The 17,423-nt window shown below is 38.3% G+C and overlaps 1 protein-coding gene across 16 annotated transcripts in view; it reads left to right on the top strand.

Moving 5' to 3' along the window:
- The window catches only part of CARMIL1 (capping protein regulator and myosin 1 linker 1), a 349,148-nt gene that overhangs the window by 303,411 nt on the left and 28,314 nt on the right, over window positions 1-17,423 (top strand). For 11 of the 16 annotated variants that reach the window (XM_033092802.1, XM_033092806.1, XM_033092813.1 and 8 more), the window contains 3 exons: window positions 9,311-9,328; window positions 13,852-13,918; window positions 14,132-14,328. In XM_033092802.1, the coding sequence (XP_032948693.1) occupies window positions 9,311-9,328; window positions 13,852-13,918; window positions 14,132-14,328 (282 nt within the window). The remainder of the gene's footprint in view (window positions 1-9,310; window positions 9,329-13,851; window positions 13,919-14,131; window positions 14,329-17,423) is intronic. The other 5 variants (XM_033092805.1, XM_033092812.1, XM_033092811.1 and 2 more) reach the window with 1 other exon arrangement.

Raw genomic sequence — 17,423 nt, 5'->3', positions numbered from 1 at the left:
AATCACACTCTTCCCAGCCTCTTCCTTGGGTCAGGGCTGCCTGTCAGTCTTCCCAGAGCCTGAGCACTACTACGGCTCCTCTGTAATCTGACACTACTCCTCAGTTCAGGGGCCAGTTTAAGTCTCTGGAAGGGTGAGGTAGGATTGGAAGAGCGGGGTGAGGGACCCAGGTACGGAGTCTGTGTTCTTTGTCCGCCCTAGGGCCCACTAGCTGCCCTCCCGGCGGGAGAGATCAGCCGTGGGACGCAGGGAAAGAGCCCACCTCCTGGTCTCTGTGCTCTCCGTTCTGCGCTGGGATCCCGTGCATGCCCGGAACTGCGGGGTGCCACCGCGGTTTTCACTGCCGCCGCCACCGCCGCTGGCTGGGACCCCGCCACGGGCCCGCGCGTTTTCACTCCTCTCCCTTCCTTCCTTCCCCTGCTTGCCCAATTAGCGCACCTTCCAGTAATCCTTCCACCAGTCTCTTAGCTGTTCTGCTGTGATGAGCAAAGAGTTCTTTGATGAAGAAAGAAATCTTACCATTTGCAACAAGATGGATGGATCTAGAGAACATTATGTTAAGTGAAATAAGTCAGACAGAGAAAGATAAGTACCATATGATCTCACTTATTTGCGGATTCTAAAGAAAAGAATAAGTGAATGAACTAATCAGAAACAGTTTGGGAGACAATGAGGAAAAACTGAGGGTTGCTAGATGGGCGGGAGGAATGGGGGGTGGGGGGGAGGGTGAGGGGATTGGAGGGCAGTCGGTGACCACAGGATGGCCACGGGGTTTGAAAATTAATCTGGGGAACGCAATTTGGTGGTTACCAGAGCGTAAGGGGGTTGGGGGGTGGGGGATGAGGGTGAGGGGGATCAAATGTATGGTGATGGAAGGGGAGCTGACTCTGGGTGGTGAACACACAGTGTGACTTATGGATGATGTGATACAGAATTGCACACCTGAAATCTATGTAATTATACTAACAATTGTCACCCCAATAAATTAAAAATAAATTAAAAAAAAAAAAAAAGAGTTCTTTGATGGGTTATAGGTCCCATTTGTAATAAGATCCGGAGGAGAACTCAGAAAGTGCACCCTGCTGCTGCCATTCCTATGACGTCCCCTTCTTTCAGTTATTTTAATGAGTGTCATACAAGTTTTAAATCAAAAGATATTCATGCAGAAAAGCAGTGCATCTACTCACTGCTATTTCCTAGAAAATAATTTTAAAAGGCTTGAATTACTACAGAACACATCTTGTGAATTCTTTTTTCCAATGACAAAATAGCAGTTATTTTCCATTAAAAAATGCAGCCTTAGATTTCAATATATAATTTTAAGCTTTTAATACAGGTTAAAATTCAGCGAAGATCCATTTGTTTTGGTCAGATAGTATTTCTTTAAACAAATCACCTCATTTTTAAGTACCAACAGTAATTAATTGAACTAATCTATTAACAGTATTGCCAAATACAGACTATTAAGTCGATATCTCATTTAAAATTAGTTTCACTGATATTAACTATGTGAAGAGGCCTGTGCAAGTCCTAATTGTTAGTTTCCTCTTATAATTTATTTTATAATGTCATTTTTTTATTAAGATCACTTTGGAAAACGGAGATTTAACTTTTTAATCACTAGAAAGCAACCTATGAAAACCTCTTAATTTCCAAATTTAAATTTTCCAAACTATAGTACAATTTATATAGTCCAACTAAAATGGATATTGTATGTTCCTCAAAGTTTCTAGTACTTTTTGTGACAGTCCTTTGTGGAAATGCCAGATGCACACTCCAAAGCTCCAGAGAGGTCACCATTCACTCAGGACCCAGAGTTGCTGTAACCTTTTAATTTTTAACTGGTGTGAACACCATTTGCAGAGGTTTATTCTAGGGAGCTCCTGAGAGATCTATACCACACACCTTGTTTTAAGGATGGAAATAAAGCCTGAAGTACAGCATTGACCATCTTCTGGAGCTCCCCAAGAGACAATGGAGACCCCATGGGAAATCCCTCAGACTCCCTCCTTTTGCAGTCATTCCTGGGAGGATGAGAACCCTCCACCTCCATAGGTGACAGAACACCCCAAAGCTCCCATTTGAATCAAACTCCCCAGGAAGAGGATGAGTGGACTTGATAAATCCCCTCCAGAAAAGGACTAAGAACATCAGCTTAGTCAGGGCATCACCAAAGCAGCCTCCAAACTGGGCATCTGACTTGCAGATTGGCTATGATGATTCTTCCGATCTTAATTTTGACAAGTAATGATAATTGCAAAAGGTAATTTTGATCTACCCTCATGAATTAAATTAAGCAAATGATTCTAGTATCCTGTGGATTTATAAAACAGAAAAAAACATTCCATTGCTCACCTGTTTCTCTCTATGTGTGTGTTGTTTGCAGATAAGGTAGGCATATACTTATACTTCCCTTAAACAGGACATTTTTTTTAAATGAAGTCCACTGGTAACCACTAAACTTGTCTGTGTCTGTGATTTATTTGTTTGTTTGTCTTGTTCATTTGTTGCTACCAGAGGGTAAGGAGGGAGGGGTGTGGTAGAAATGGGTTGCAGGGGGTCAATTATATGGTGATGGAAGGAGAACTGGCTCTGAGTGGTGAACACATAATGCAATACATAGATGATGTATTATAGAAATGTACACTTGAAACCTATATAATTTTACTAACCATGTCATCCCAATAAATTTAATGAAGATTAAAAAATAAATAAATAAATAAATGAAGTCCAATCTAGTTAAGTCCTTTACAAGCAATCACTGATTGCTTGTAACTTTCGAACCAATACTAAATAAAATAATTTCTCTAAAATCTGTCTCACTTTTCAACCTTTAAATACCTCATGTTTTCAACGTACCACATGACACATTTGCTTCAGCACCCTCTCTCGTATGTCAGAAAGCTCCAAATTATCACTGCTTGCCAATTGAAATCAAAGACCAAATCCATGCAGGTGTCTAAAGAAGATGGTGGGAAGTCCCTAGAGAGGGTTTGTTTACCCAGGGGATGGGAGATAGGAAAGACTGGAAGAAGGTGGCTGTTGACAAAAGAGCCCAGAAGAGGAGGCAGGAGTACTCCTCACTGATGGAGTTTTAGTGATGAGCAATCAGAAGTCTCCCTGAGCCAAAACTGAGGCTAGAAGTTTATTTAGTCATTCATTAAATGCTTATTGTTGATTCATTGTGTACCAGGTATTCTTGACTTCTTGCTAGGAATGGAAGGTGAATGAACCTATATATGTCACCCACCTAGTTTGTTACATTGATGGGCTAATCCATTTTAAAAGTGTCCAGAAAAGCACAAGGTGAGCATAGGATATTTTGTATGAAAAAAGCAAGGATTGGTTCTAAGTCTAATGGGATCATTTCAAAGAATACATAATCCAGATTGAAATAGTTTCTACTGGGACACTGAGCACAAAATGATAATAATAATAATAATAATAATAATAATAATAATACAAACAAAGATGAGTCCATAGTAATACTAAGAAAATCAAAGAGAGAGGAGGGTACAAAGAATTTCAAAAAGGGAAAGTTGATTTTTAAAGAGGAATGGCACTCAAGAAATATAGGAATAGTGGTAGAAGTAGAAAATTACGATTTTGTGGTTCCTGTTGTATTTATTGTATCAGGCAAGGACTGTCAATGGTTGTTTAAAAATGGACTCATCCACATGACGTCACAGTTATTATTAATTACCAAGGGAAGAAATACCTTTGTAATCGAGCAATTGGGAGGTCCCTACAATGATGAATTAATAAAATTTAGTGTTACCAATAGTGGAACAATGTGATATGTGTGTCACCTGTTGTGTTTCAGTCATTAGTTCACAGCATCATCCATGTGGCATTCATGCTAAAAATGGTTCACCTAAATCTAATTATGAGGAAACAGACAAACATAAAATGTGGGATGATAATCTATGAAACAGTTGACCTGCATTCTTTAAAAACGTCAATATTATGAAAAAGAAAGGTAGGGTTGGGGGTGGGGGAAGGAGGATATGCTATATAAAAGAAACTAGAGAGCTATAATCATGTGTCATGCTTGAATTCTCCATTAGATCCTGGTTCCAGAATGGGTAGGGGGGTTGTTTTGAGGCATTTGAGCAACAATTAGGGAAATTTGAATATGGACCATAGAATGTACATTAGATATTAAGTAATTGCTATTAATTTTGTTAGTTGCAGTATTCATGTATAGTTATGTAGGATAATAGAATTCTTAGGATGTTCATGCAGAAGTATTTAAAGGTGAAATGTCAAGATGCCAACAACCTTTAAATGGGTTGACCAAAAATTTGTGGGGGATAAGGGGAGAGAAAATGGAGAACTTCCTATAATGTGACAAACTGTTAATAATTAAGGAATCTACATGAAGAATATACTTGTATTTATTATATTATCCTTGCGCCTGTTTTTGGCAAATTTGAAAATGTTTAGAATAACTAGTTGGGGGAGAAAGAGTAGGTATATATATTTGAAGTTTATTGTTAAAAGAGGTGGATGTCCATGAACCACAAAAAGGTCTCTGAAGAGTTTTTTCTCAGTCTAACATGAAGTGGGAAAAATAAGGACAGCAGAGAAATTTTTTCATGAAAATAAGTGTATCTAATTTAAAGGACTGTTCTTTATAACAGGTCATATCCTTATGCTTTATCTTTGTGCCCAAATTCCTTTTATGGAAATGATGGTGGTTATGATGACCAATTTCCTTTTTAAGGAAGTCTATAAAATCCAAAAGTGGGGAGAGCACTGGATAAAGCAGTAGTTCGGTTCACTCCTTCACTCACCAAATGGTTCTTGAATGCTTACTATGTCAGACTCTCTCCAGGCTCTGGGATCTAGAGGTGAACAAGACAGTACTGGGCTGGTCCTTTCCACCCAAATATGTCCACCTTTATGCATATGGGATAGCTGGGGACATAGGGTGGGAAGGGGGTGCCTAAAGGAAACCTTCTGAGTCAGTCTCTAGGCATTCCCCTATTTCAGCCAAATTAGTCCCATCTATCTATTACGTATTTTCAAGACATTGCTTAAGATGTTTCAATAAGAATTCTGCTATATATTAAAAAGAAAAAACTTGAAAAAATCATTGGTTTCTGTGATAAAGGATCCTCTAGCAAATGTTTTTGGCTGTTAACTTTTAAAGAGTTTATCTCTGCCTAAGCACTCCTTGTTTCTATTCCAAACTTAAAAAGTAAGTATGAGTATACTTGACTAAGTGACTATCTATAGTTGAAATTTTTATGTATGTGATGAGGGCTGATGAAGTGGGAGCCAAAAGTCACCTCTGCAGTCTTGGGCAGATTTGACTAAATTGCTGTTTTTGGAAATAAACCCCCTCATTTCCTTATTTTTCTAACTAAATGGATTTTCCCCCCTCACCCAATCTGGTTCCTGGCTATCAAGTCTCTATTTCTATGTCATTATTAAGAGGAAGTGCTAAAATGGCTGGCAAAATGTTTGTATATTTTGATAAATAGAGTGAACACAATGTAGGTTGAGATTAAATTTTTGTAATCCCTCGCATATCAGTTTTGTGATAAAGAAAATGAAGAAGGTAGATGTGGTACTGAGCATTTATCTTAATTTGGTTTCTTGGGCTCTGGGAAACAATATTTGTCTCCTAAATGTTGAGATGCCAGCTATTCCTGAACACTTCACCACAGTAAAAATACTTATAAAACATTTGCACATACAAACAACCATGAGTTACTTTAGAATCTTTAAAGTTTCTTTGTATGTGTTCTAGTAGATAGTTCTACCTCCGAACTATTAGGATCAAATTTGTCCATGTGTCATCATTACCCATCAGGAGGTGACCACGGTAGTGGTGTGTGTGGTCATACTGTTATCCTGTTTGCAGAATCAGTCCAGATAATCAGTAAACACCAAATGACCACAGTGAGTAAGGATTCTTAAGTAAGCTTTTTGGAGAGAGTCCCTACAAAATTATTAAAAAGTACCCAAAAAAGTGTCACACACCTGTGTTACCACCAACCTTAACTGAAAACAATTAACATATTAGCATTTTTGTTTGGCTGGTACATTTTTTTCATACCAGAATATAAACTCTAAGAGTGCAGGGACCTCATCTATCTTATGCACTGCTCTACCCATCCCCCTTCTCCAAGACTTTCCAGTGTACAGTAGGTGCTCAGTAAATACTTGTTGAATTTTAAATAATATAAAACATTACTGATAAAGTTGTACCCTCAATTCACCACTACTGAGAGTCTCCCTCTACTCCCCCTTTCCTCAGAGGCACCATTATCATGAGTTTGGATGCTTTCGTAAAGAATATTTTCCTTGTAACTGTTGTCCTATCATTTGCATATGCTTCATTTTAATTATTAATTCCCCTATTTGACAGTCTTTTAAATTGTTCCTACCTTTTTGGTGTTATAAGTCTACTACTTATGCTTGCTCTCCCCCACTCTTTCTCCTTGGAATAGAAGAATGAAAAAATGGCATTTCTAATGTTCATAACCACTACTAGTTAATGAAGCACTGTAAGGTCGTTGGTTGGCACTATCTGCCAGGCTCTGTGCTAAGTGAGCACCTTGTATCATTATCTTGTTTAATACTCACAGCAATTATTTTACAAACTAGAAAACTAGGTCTAACTTCACAAAAACCTTGGCCAAAGTTCCACAACCCCATAAGTGACAGATCCAGGATTCTAGCTCAGTTCTTGAATGCCAAAACCTTGAGCATGAGACATACTTGAGAGAGCGAGTGACCTCTCCTCACTCATTAGTCCTTCCCTCATCTTGCTGAGGGAGATGTTGGTCAGTACAGTTAAACAAGTTCCACAAAGTGTACATGAGGAGTAGAAAAGTTTTCAGCTTTTCTGTTGAAAAGTTGAATTGTCTGTTGCTGTGGTTTTTCTCTTCATAGGAACATGTTTTTGTTTGCCTATCATTTTAGGAGTAGAACCAATTAAAATGTTCCTCACTTTCACTTACAGTGATCTTTACATGGATAATTTGGAGGAGTACCTGTTTTGTTGAATTAACCTCACACAAAGAACGAAAGTCTAAAAGTATCTATGGGACTTAACCATCAGCTATACCTCTCTGATGTTTGTAGCTGCAGTCACACATTTAAGGAAGTTTTTGATGAGGGGATATATGTTAAGACTGGATGCAAGTTTTTCACACAATTCAGGGATATTTGAAAATATATTTTAACTCTTCCTCCTTTCAGTCAGCAAGACTGTTTTCAGTCTAATTTAATGGATCATAAAATGAGGTATATTTGAAGAAAATTACCTAATAAAATACGAAATTAGGAGTCTGGAAATCAATACTTTTTCAGGACAATGCTGATGGAAGCCTTTCTAATAAGCAAATTATATTGATGATGCCAATGGTGATGATGGTAATGATTTGGGGGAATAGCTTCTACTTAACGAGGTGTGGCCAAACAATACAGTGAATGTTTAAATTTTAAAACAATTTATTAGAGTAAAAGACACATTGCCATTAATCCTCCTCAAAATACTCCCTCTCACTTTGAACACACTTATCATTCTTGCCACTTTCTGAAGCAGTTCTAGAAGTCCTCTTTTGTGAATGTCTTTTGTTGCACTGTCCTGGCTGCCTCGTCAATGTCCTGAATCGTTTTGACTTTGGGGAAGAGCCAGAAGTCGCACGGTGCCAGATCCAGTGAATAAGGTGGATGAGGACACACCATAATGTTTTTATTTGACAGAAATTGCCGTATAGCAGAAGCAAAGTGTGACACAGAGCATTGTCATGATGGAAGGTGATTAACAGCACACTTTAAAACACATCTTCTCTCAACTATAGCTCACACCCAACTGACTGCACCGAGCAAATTGAAACTTGTCACATACTGCTACTAAGGTTTGATGTGCCACTTCCCATATTGAAGATCCCTGCCTTTCCGTTGGATGGCACTCGGAAGCAGCATTTACTATATTGTTTTATCACAACGGAAAGGCTCCGAGTCACACATGACTTCTGGTATGGCAATTTCTGTCGAACAAAAACATTATGGTGTGTCCTCCTCCACCTTATTCACCAGACTTGGCACCTTGCGACTTCTGGCTCTTTCCCAAAGTCAAAATGACCATGAAAGGTAAACATTTTGAACCAATTCAGGACTTCGAGGCAGCCACAAAAGTGCAACTGAAGACACGTAGAGGACTTCTAGAACTGCTTCAGAAAATGGCAAGAGTGATGGGATTTGTGTGTTCAAAGCAAGGAATATTTTGAGGAGGATTAATGGCAATGTGTCTTACTGTAATAATTTTTTTAATTTAAACATTTACCGTAGTTTTTTTATCACACCTCATAGTGCCATCTTTCCTCTGAAGAGACCCAAACTGTTGATACTAACCAATTGAGGAGCCCTATATTTTCATCCTTTTGTATATTGAGAAAAAAATGACACACAAAAAATAAAGAACTTGAAAGGGGAAAAAAGTGATCCCAAGGTGGCCTTCCTGGTATGTTTTTTTTGGGAGGTTTGGAAAAGAACCCCTCCACAAACACACCCATACTTTGCTTTCATAAAGCCTGGCATTTTACAGCTGGACTTCTTATTTTCTGTTAAGTGTTTTAAAAATTCTTTTATAACGTTTCAGAATAGTAAGATGCCTTAACAACTGTTAATGATGACCAATGAGGCTTTTTAAATTATTTAATGAATTAGAGATTTAATGTGAAATGTAAGGTGACCCAAATTCCCACTAAGATATAAAGTATCGTCAACATTTAATTACACTGTGCATAGGTAACCGTGCTAGGGCATGGCATCTGATCTTTTCCTGAAAAGCTTTGATGACTGAGGCGGTAGAGAATTCAAAGCTACTTCATCCTAAATTACAGTGGGCAGCATAGAATGATGTCCCAAAAGGGACATACTGTCTTCACTTTGTTACAGGGAGTAGCCCTGTGGCCCAGGACCAAAACCTGCATGGGGTTTGCTAATATCACCCAGTATTCTGTCCATCATGTGCCTTTGGAGTTTATGATGTCTCCATCCCCCAAATAGGGTTACTCAATGACATTTTGTACAAGCTTAGCAAAATTGGTAATGTCTCTAAGAGTTTCTACAATTTCAAGCTGTAATGTGCATCTGCTTATAAAATGCTAGGTTGGATGCCTTAAACTAATAATATTTTGGCCTCCTTCTTATTCCTTTGCTATGAAGACTTTTTGTACAGCTTTTCTGTTTGTTTGTGAATGGTGCCTTCCTTTCACTTTTCTTGTAATCCTGTTGCTTTTTCTCTCTTCCATTCATATTTTTCCCCCTTTCTTTGTGCTGCATGGAGACTCTCTGCTGTACAAGTGTAAGTATTTTGGTGGCTCTGCTGTTTCTGGCCATCCTAGTTTACGTTCTTGTATTCTATTTGCTTCTGTGCTGCCTGGCTATTCTCCCAGGAGACTGTCATGTTGTCATCCATCTGTGGATCCTGAATGAAATAGGTAGTGACTTAGAGACAAGACTGAATTTTACAAGTGGGTTCAGCTAGCAAACAGGCAATAAATTTAAAATGTCCCCAACCATGTGCCTAAAGCCAAGCAGAGTGTTGATGAAGAGGGTATAAACATTCAAGAGGGAACAGTCCTTATTTCATTCATGTTAAAAAAAAAAAAAAAGACATGATTACTTAAACTTCAAGGTTTGTTTACTGATTCTTACAGTACTGATTAAAACAAGTGCTGATATAACTTGTTTTCCAGGGTTATAGAAAATCAGCATCATGATTCACTTATTAGAAGAATTTTACTAATCTGTTTTGCAACTGTTTTGGTTTTTTTTTTAGACAACTTTTAATATTGTTTTGTTTTCAGGAGAAAGAAAAGAAATTAGAGATTCTTGAGCTTGGAGTGAGAGTGTTGTTTATTATTCTTTATGCAAACTTGGTAAAATGAACAAGAAAACCACTCTATCTTATTTTTATGATGATCGAAACAATTTAACTCTAATTTTTTTAAAAAATCGTATGTCTAGGAATTACATGTTAAAAGTGAGTTTAGCAGGGAAAAAATGTGTTGTTTGGAAGGTTCAAACGTTAGTCCTTCACTTAGGGTAAAAATAGACTAATGAGCTACATGGAGAGTAGTTTTAAATCCATTATAAAAATTGGATCAAGCAGTGTAGATAGACATTGTGCTGCTTTTGGATTCCTAGAGAACAGAGCCAGGTATTTCATTCACACTGTCTGCTATTCACATGAAGATTTACTGACGGTTTGTGATGTCTGTGTTAACAATGAGAAAGAAGTCTGTGTTTAGGATTTTCATTCTAAAGTTACATTTTAAAGGGCTTAACACGTCATTCCTCATATTTCCTAAGGATGTGAATATTGACAAATACTTTTTATTGCCCATAAAATACATTTTTAAAGATAAAGTAACTTTGTGTAGGCCTACAGTAATAATAGTTGGTGATGTTAACCATGAATTGATTTGTGAAAAATCCATTTGATGAGTGTACCTCTTCTGCTTCGATTGCTGACCCCTTCATCTGATGGGCACTTTGCGATTTCAGAAAATACTTAGGCATGGACAAATGTCTAGGGAAGGGAACTGAGAACTAAGAAACAGGCTGAGAAAATTAACCCTTTCATTATGTACAAAAATGGAAGAAAGTTAACCATTCTAAAGAGAAGCCACATTTTTTTCCCCGGATGCAGTTCATCTAACCAACAGGTTGGGGAGTGAGGGAGGCGGCAGTGCATGTAAACCATATTTCTAGAGAAACAGAATATTCATTCCTAAATATGTATACTTTAGGTGGATAATCATAGCTCATTCTTCCACTTCCCCTTGCTTTAGGTTTATATGTCATGGGAACACAGGAATAAGCCAATAAGGTTGAGCAAGTCCATAACCTCTGTAAAACTGTTAAGGGGGCCGGCCCGGTGGCTCAGGCGGTTGGAGCTCTGTGCTCCTAACTCGGAAGGCTGCCGGTTTGATTCCCACATGGGCCAGTGGGCTCTCAACCACAAGGTTGCCATTCAACTCCTCGAGTCCCACAAGGGATGATGGGCTCCGCCCCCTGCAACTAAGATTGAACACGGCACCTTGAGCTGAGCTACCTCCCCGATGGCTCAGTTGGTTGGAGCGCAGACTCTCAATCACAAGGTTGCCAGTTGGATTCCTCGAGTGGCAGCGCCCCCTGGTGGGCAGCGCCCCCTACAACTAGCAACGGCAACTGGAGCTGAGCTGCACCCTCAACAACTAAGACTGAAAGGACAACAACTTGAAGCTGAACGGCACCCTCCACAACTAAGATTAAAAGGACAACAATTTGACTTGGAAAAAAGTCCTGGAAGTACACACCGTTCCCCAATAAAGTCCTGTTCCCCTTCCCCAATAAAATCTTTAAAAAAAATTTTTAAAAAATCTGTTAAGGAAGAAAAAATTCTAAAGAAAGAAAAATATGAGCAAAATAACGCTTTTTTTTCCCCCGTTGTTATACTTAAACCCCATGAAAGAAAGATTATACAACAGTTCATCTATCAAAAGAAATGTCAAATTGGGTTGCATTTTTAATACTAGTTGTAGAAACAAACCTGATTGCACACCCTGCCTATTTCAGCAAAAAGCCATCAGCCCTGTCCAAACATGGAAAAACTTCAGAGCTAACTGATATGTGAATACAATAAGAGTTTTATGCAAAATGCAATTAGAAATTATTTGCACTTGTAAAGAGCATATGAAATGAAAGAAAGCAATGCAAATGCATTAGAATGCATCCTTCTGATATTCACGTTTTGTACACTAGGCTTTGAGGCATCAGAAGACCAAGAAGAGCAAATAATCCCTCGTAGGTTGATGTGAACCATCAGAAATCCTGATGATTTTGTGTGTTTCTCAATATGTCTATAAAATTACTTTGAGCTGAATGACCCATTTACAGGTGGGCATCAGTTTTTAAATGAGTCTCTTTCTATATATCTTTTATATTATTTATGTATGTTATATAATATGTATTTTATATGTAATTCTATATATATTCCTTTTCATATAATTGAAAAATTTAATATATTTGAAATGTCATGATTGCCATGTGTTTTACACGTATTTGGTATCTTATAAAGGCTAAATAGGGAAATGTGAGCCAGGTTATGTTTGCCTATGAACAGTCTCTATAAAATCTAATCAAGGGTCACAGGAAAAATTTTGGAAGACATCTTCATTCCATGCATTTTAAAACTTCTTTCCTATTTATTTATGGCTATCTAAATAAATTGGCTGAAAATTATATCCCAAGCTACTTCTTAATCCTTTTACCTATCATGGTGGTGCACAAAGTGGATAGAAAACTAAAGAAATTTTAATGACTAAACACAGTATATGTTTTGGTAGTTTATGTCTCCTGAGAACTAATTGTTTTTAGAAGTTTCACTTATGAATAGACCACTCAAGCCACTCCCTACTTTCTTCAGCCAACTGCAAGGCCAGTTTTGGGGAGAACAACCTTGAAACTGGATTCCTTTCCAGTTACCTTGTATTGACTGTTTTTATTGAACCTGCAACGCCTGTTGCTTTATCAATCGATACTCCTCAGATGTCTGCCTTTACAAAACCTTGTAAGAACCAAATCAGTAAGTTCCATGGCATACTTTAGGAATACCAGTCTACATTTAAATACAATTGTTCATCATTTTTTCTTCCAACAATAAATAATAACCAAAGGATATTATTATTAAAACTGGCATAAAATTATCAACTATAAAGTTGTTTGCTTTAAAGGTCAGTATGAACCAGTTCATTCTTTGAATCAAAGAAAGTTTATCAACCTTGTGGGTTTTTTGTTTGTTTGTTTGTTTGTTTTGAAAAAAACCTTAGGGACAACCTATTAAATAAAAGTCTGCAAACTAAGTTTTTTCAGTTGTGTTATCTCTTAGTTTATACAAATACCAGTTTCCAATATCAAACCAATTAAAATATCCCTGAAACCCATCCATCTGTATGTTGATAATGAATGCTGTGGTAGATGGGACACTGGGCCGACCTTCATAACTGAGTCTGTCCCGGCATTGCTCCTGTTGACAACTTGAACGGTAGCCTCCATCATCTCCATGGCTCAGTTTCCTCCTTCTAATTTGTGTCAGTGAGGATAGTGGTTTCCTCTAGCTTTGATGTGTGTGATGATCTTATGGAGGCAGAAGCAAAGACCTTCCTTAGGTTTGGTTTTACATAATCAACAGTTGACATCAATAATAGAAAAATGCTCTTAAGTTTTGGCTGTGGTTTAGGTTTCAGTCTCATTTTTTAAAGGGCTAGCAGGATCAAAAATGTCTTTCTGAGAAGCGAATGCAGATAGACTTCTAAATCATGGCAACTTTTTCCATCTTTGCCCACAATGTAAAGATGGAAATTTTGGTGGCCGAAATGTGAAACAAAACAGTTAAACTGTTTTAATCGTTAACATGACAAAGATCTCAGTGCTGCTGGCATTGATGTTGCTGTGACAATGACCCATGGATAATTGTTTTTAATTTTTAGCGACTGATGTTTACAGTCTTTCAGTCCTGTTTTTTATATCCATTTTAACACCCTCATGTGCAGCTCCGAGTTAAATTCTGTATTATTCATTGTTCCTTTCAGCCATGTGAATAAATGTGACTGGTTAGAGCTTGAGGAAAAAAGAAAGACATTGGCTGTATCATTTGAGAAAATTGTAAACATTTAGAAATGGGTTCAGTCTTTTCAATCAGGCTATCAGATAGAACCAACCATCCTCTAAAGAAGTGAAAAAAGTACTGAGCTTAAACAACAGATCCCAAGTGTTTCTGAAGTTTGAAAGGCAAGTTTTGTTTGAATACCTGTCTCAGTGCCTTCTTTATTTTATTGCTAGATGACTCCTAAATCCAAAAGGAAGAGTATCCATAGCCGGATGCTGCGGCCAGTTTCCAGGGCCTTTGGTGAGTGTGTTGCTAATGCTAATCCTTTCCTTGTAACTATGAAACACCCTCCACAAGGGCCTCCAACTCTTTTAGGGATGCTTTAAATGAGCAGATATTGAGAAAGAGCCAAGTGGGTGTTTGCTTTTCCGTGATAGACTCCAAATTACTTTTAGGAATTTTTTATCCATCTCTATGCAGTAAATGTGGGTCTTGGGCTTTGCTTTGTTTTAGAAATGGAGTTTGATCTGGATAAAGCCCTGGAAGAGGTGCCAATTCACACTGAAGACCCACCTTTCCCCTCTGTCAGACAAGAGAAGCGGAACTCGGGCTTTATCTCTGAGTTGCCCTCCGAAGAGGGAAAGAAGCTGGAACACTTCACCAAGTTAAGGCCAAAGCGGAACAAGAAGCAGCAACCCACTCAAGCGGCGGTAGGTGAACCACAGAGACCCTAACTCCCTCACCCTTTCCTTCTTAGGGGAAACTGGAGAGTCCTACACAATAGGAAAGCTTGCAGTTAGGGAAAATAGATCCTTTGCATGTGATATTAATGCAAAATTTCTCCACTTGGTGCTCAAACAATTTTGGAAAGACAACTCTGAAAAGTTTCCAACTATTCAGAACAGAGTTGAACATCCTTAGAAAAATATCAGTCACATGGGTGAGAAAAACAGGTGATGTCTATAGTGTAAAAAAATAGAAAATAAGTACCAAAGAATTTATTTGTAATTAGAAATTGTTTGCATTTGATTTTGGAGTGTACACATGTACCTCCCCATCTCCATGTGCGGACCTGTTTTGGTGCCTTTCCTTTTGATAACGTAGATCTGAGTGGCAGGGTGACTCAGCATCCAGCTCACTCTACTACAGGAGAGGATTGAATTGTGCTAAGGAGCACATTTATCCTGTGTGTCTCTATAGTTAATGTCTTCTCTCTCTTTACAGTCAGACTTCTTGAAAAAGTTTGTACCTATTGTCTTTCTTCCACACTTTCCAGTCATTCCACCAAACTCTTCATTCTATATTTACCCACCCCCAAAACTGCTCTGCCAAGGTCACTCCTGACCTAATCCTGTAGACTCTTCTCAGCTGTCATCTTACTTGATGTCTCAGCAGTCACTTGACACAGAAAGCTCCATCCTTGCTGAAAGGTGATTTCCATGGGCCTCTGAGTCATCCCACTCTTTTCTTATCACCCAGCTCTGCAGTGATGCCTTTTCAGTTTGCCCTGCCTGACATTTGAGTGTATTGTCTGGGTGATGCCATCTAAATCCATAGCCACCATCTCCCTGTTGTTGATTCCTGCCCTCTCTGGATTCAGATACCCACCTGCCTCCTAAACTTGGATGTCCCAGAGCACCTCAGGATCAACAGCTTCAAAACTGGGAGCCGTTCTTTCTCTGTAAACCTGCCCTTCCTCCTTTATCCCCACCCTATGGAACATCACCAGTTAACAAGTTAGACACCTGGATATGGTCCTGAACACTAGCTCCTCACCACCAATCCCAACTTTCCCTTCACCTTTCTCCTCCCTCCTTGTCATCCTGTCGTCTCTTCCTCCATGCTATGTGTCAGTCTGCCAGTGTCCCCATCTCCCCCACCACAATACACATACACACACACACACACACACACACACACACACACACACACACACACACCTCCTAAGCTGATAACTACTCATCTTGAATATCTCCACTAAGGCAAGACTTCTTCCAGAAAGCCTCCCATGAGGCTGTGATTGCATAGCTCCAGAAATGGTCACTTTCACAGACTTGTGCACAATGTACAGCCTGAGCAACCCTCCATGGAGGCCCTGATCCCTAGCGCCTGACCCTGTTACAGCTCTCGGCATACAGTGTTTTCTCAGCACTCTCCCCTCCTTGTCGGTGAACTCTATGTAGAAAAGCATGTGCTTTATTATCCATGATTCTATGCTTGGCTCACAATCTGGGTTTAGAATATAGCAAATGTTCAACAATATTTACTGGATGATAAGTGGAAGACATCGATGAATAAAGGGCACAACAAATTATCTGCATGGGGAGTCATTCTTACTGGATCAGACTTTAGTAGTGTTTCTGTCATTTGAATCTGTTTTTAAAAAAGAAAAAAAAATAGTGTATTATTTTCTTTTTCGATTTACTTGTTTTAACTTTTTAATGCACTCTTACATATTCTTAGAGGAATAAACTTTTTTCCTATTCTTTCTAAATGAGGAAAAGGCCCTTTCAGATAGGGAAAGATTCTAGATGGTTATTGAATAAATAGTTCCTCTTTGGCTTTTTCCATGTGGTAGGTTATTAGCAGTAATACTTACATGTGAAATGATGGTTTAAGTTTCCCCTTGATTAAGTCAGTGACCCAGGGAAAGAGAATGGTGCATACTTTTTTCTTTACACATTTAAAAAACAAGAAAGAAGAGAAGGGAAGAAGGCTGTGACAGAGTCCTCACAGAGTTGGCACATTCCAGGCTGTTCCATCCTGGGACTCTATAGCACAAGGATGTGTCCTAGGTAATGGATCATGGCCATGGGTCTAAATAGATCTAGCTTCTTCCTGAGGCTTGATTAACTGAGAAACAGGGTATAGCTTGCTTTCCCTTGGGTTCATAGTGAAAATATGCTGCCTTAGGATTTCACAGTGCTTCCGTTTTCAAAGTGTTTCCACATGTAACAACTCTGAAGCTACCACACAGGCACTGTCACCCACATTTTTCAGCAGAGAAGGAGGAGGTTGTAGCTTATCTTTGTGACTAGTCGCAGCAATCATTTAATATTATTATCTTGTTTTTGTTTGCTTGTTTCTTTGTTTTGCTAGGATTGAGTAGATTTAGTCCACCCTAAGTCTATTGTAGCTTTTCTAGAGCTTGTCCTTGACCTCCATGCCCCTAAAGAGCTTTTCCAGGTGACAGAATTCTCAAAGCCAAGATATTGACTGTTTTTACTTTTAACAATTTGTGATACCAAATGTGTCATCACTCTTGGTTACCATATTTTATTAAGATTTTTTCATCTATGTGCATCAATGAGAGAGCCCTATAATTTTTCTTTTTCTTATCTAGACTATCTAGTTTCATCTAGTTTGGGTTTCAAAATACACTATCTTTATAAAATTAGTTGGGAAGTGTTCTCTCTTTTCCTATTCTCTGGAACAGTTTGCATATACCAGAAATTTTCTGTCCCTCTCCTGGGAAGCCATCCGGGCCTGATGTGTGTACACGTGATGCTTATGTATAGATTTCTTAACTAGGGATTTGCTTTCTTTTGTTATTGATCTACCTAATTTTTCTTGAGATGATTTTGGTAATTTCCATTTTTCTAGGATATTATCCACTTAGACTAATTGTTCATTTAATTGTTTATAGAATTCTTATAAGTTTTTAATCTCTATGTCAATAGCCACATCCCATTCTTCATTTCTAATACATTTTAATGTCTCTTAATTTTGCAAGGTTGTCTCTTTCCTTAGTCCTTTTCGAAGAATCAACTTTTAGTTTTATTAGTCCTCTCAAGTTCATTAATTT

Source organism: Rhinolophus ferrumequinum, chromosome 22, assembly GCF_004115265.2.
Source record: "Rhinolophus ferrumequinum isolate MPI-CBG mRhiFer1 chromosome 22, mRhiFer1_v1.p, whole genome shotgun sequence".
Classification (NCBI taxonomy): Eukaryota; Metazoa; Chordata; class Mammalia; order Chiroptera; family Rhinolophidae; genus Rhinolophus; species Rhinolophus ferrumequinum.
This window is presented reverse-complemented; position numbering and strand designations above follow the sequence as displayed.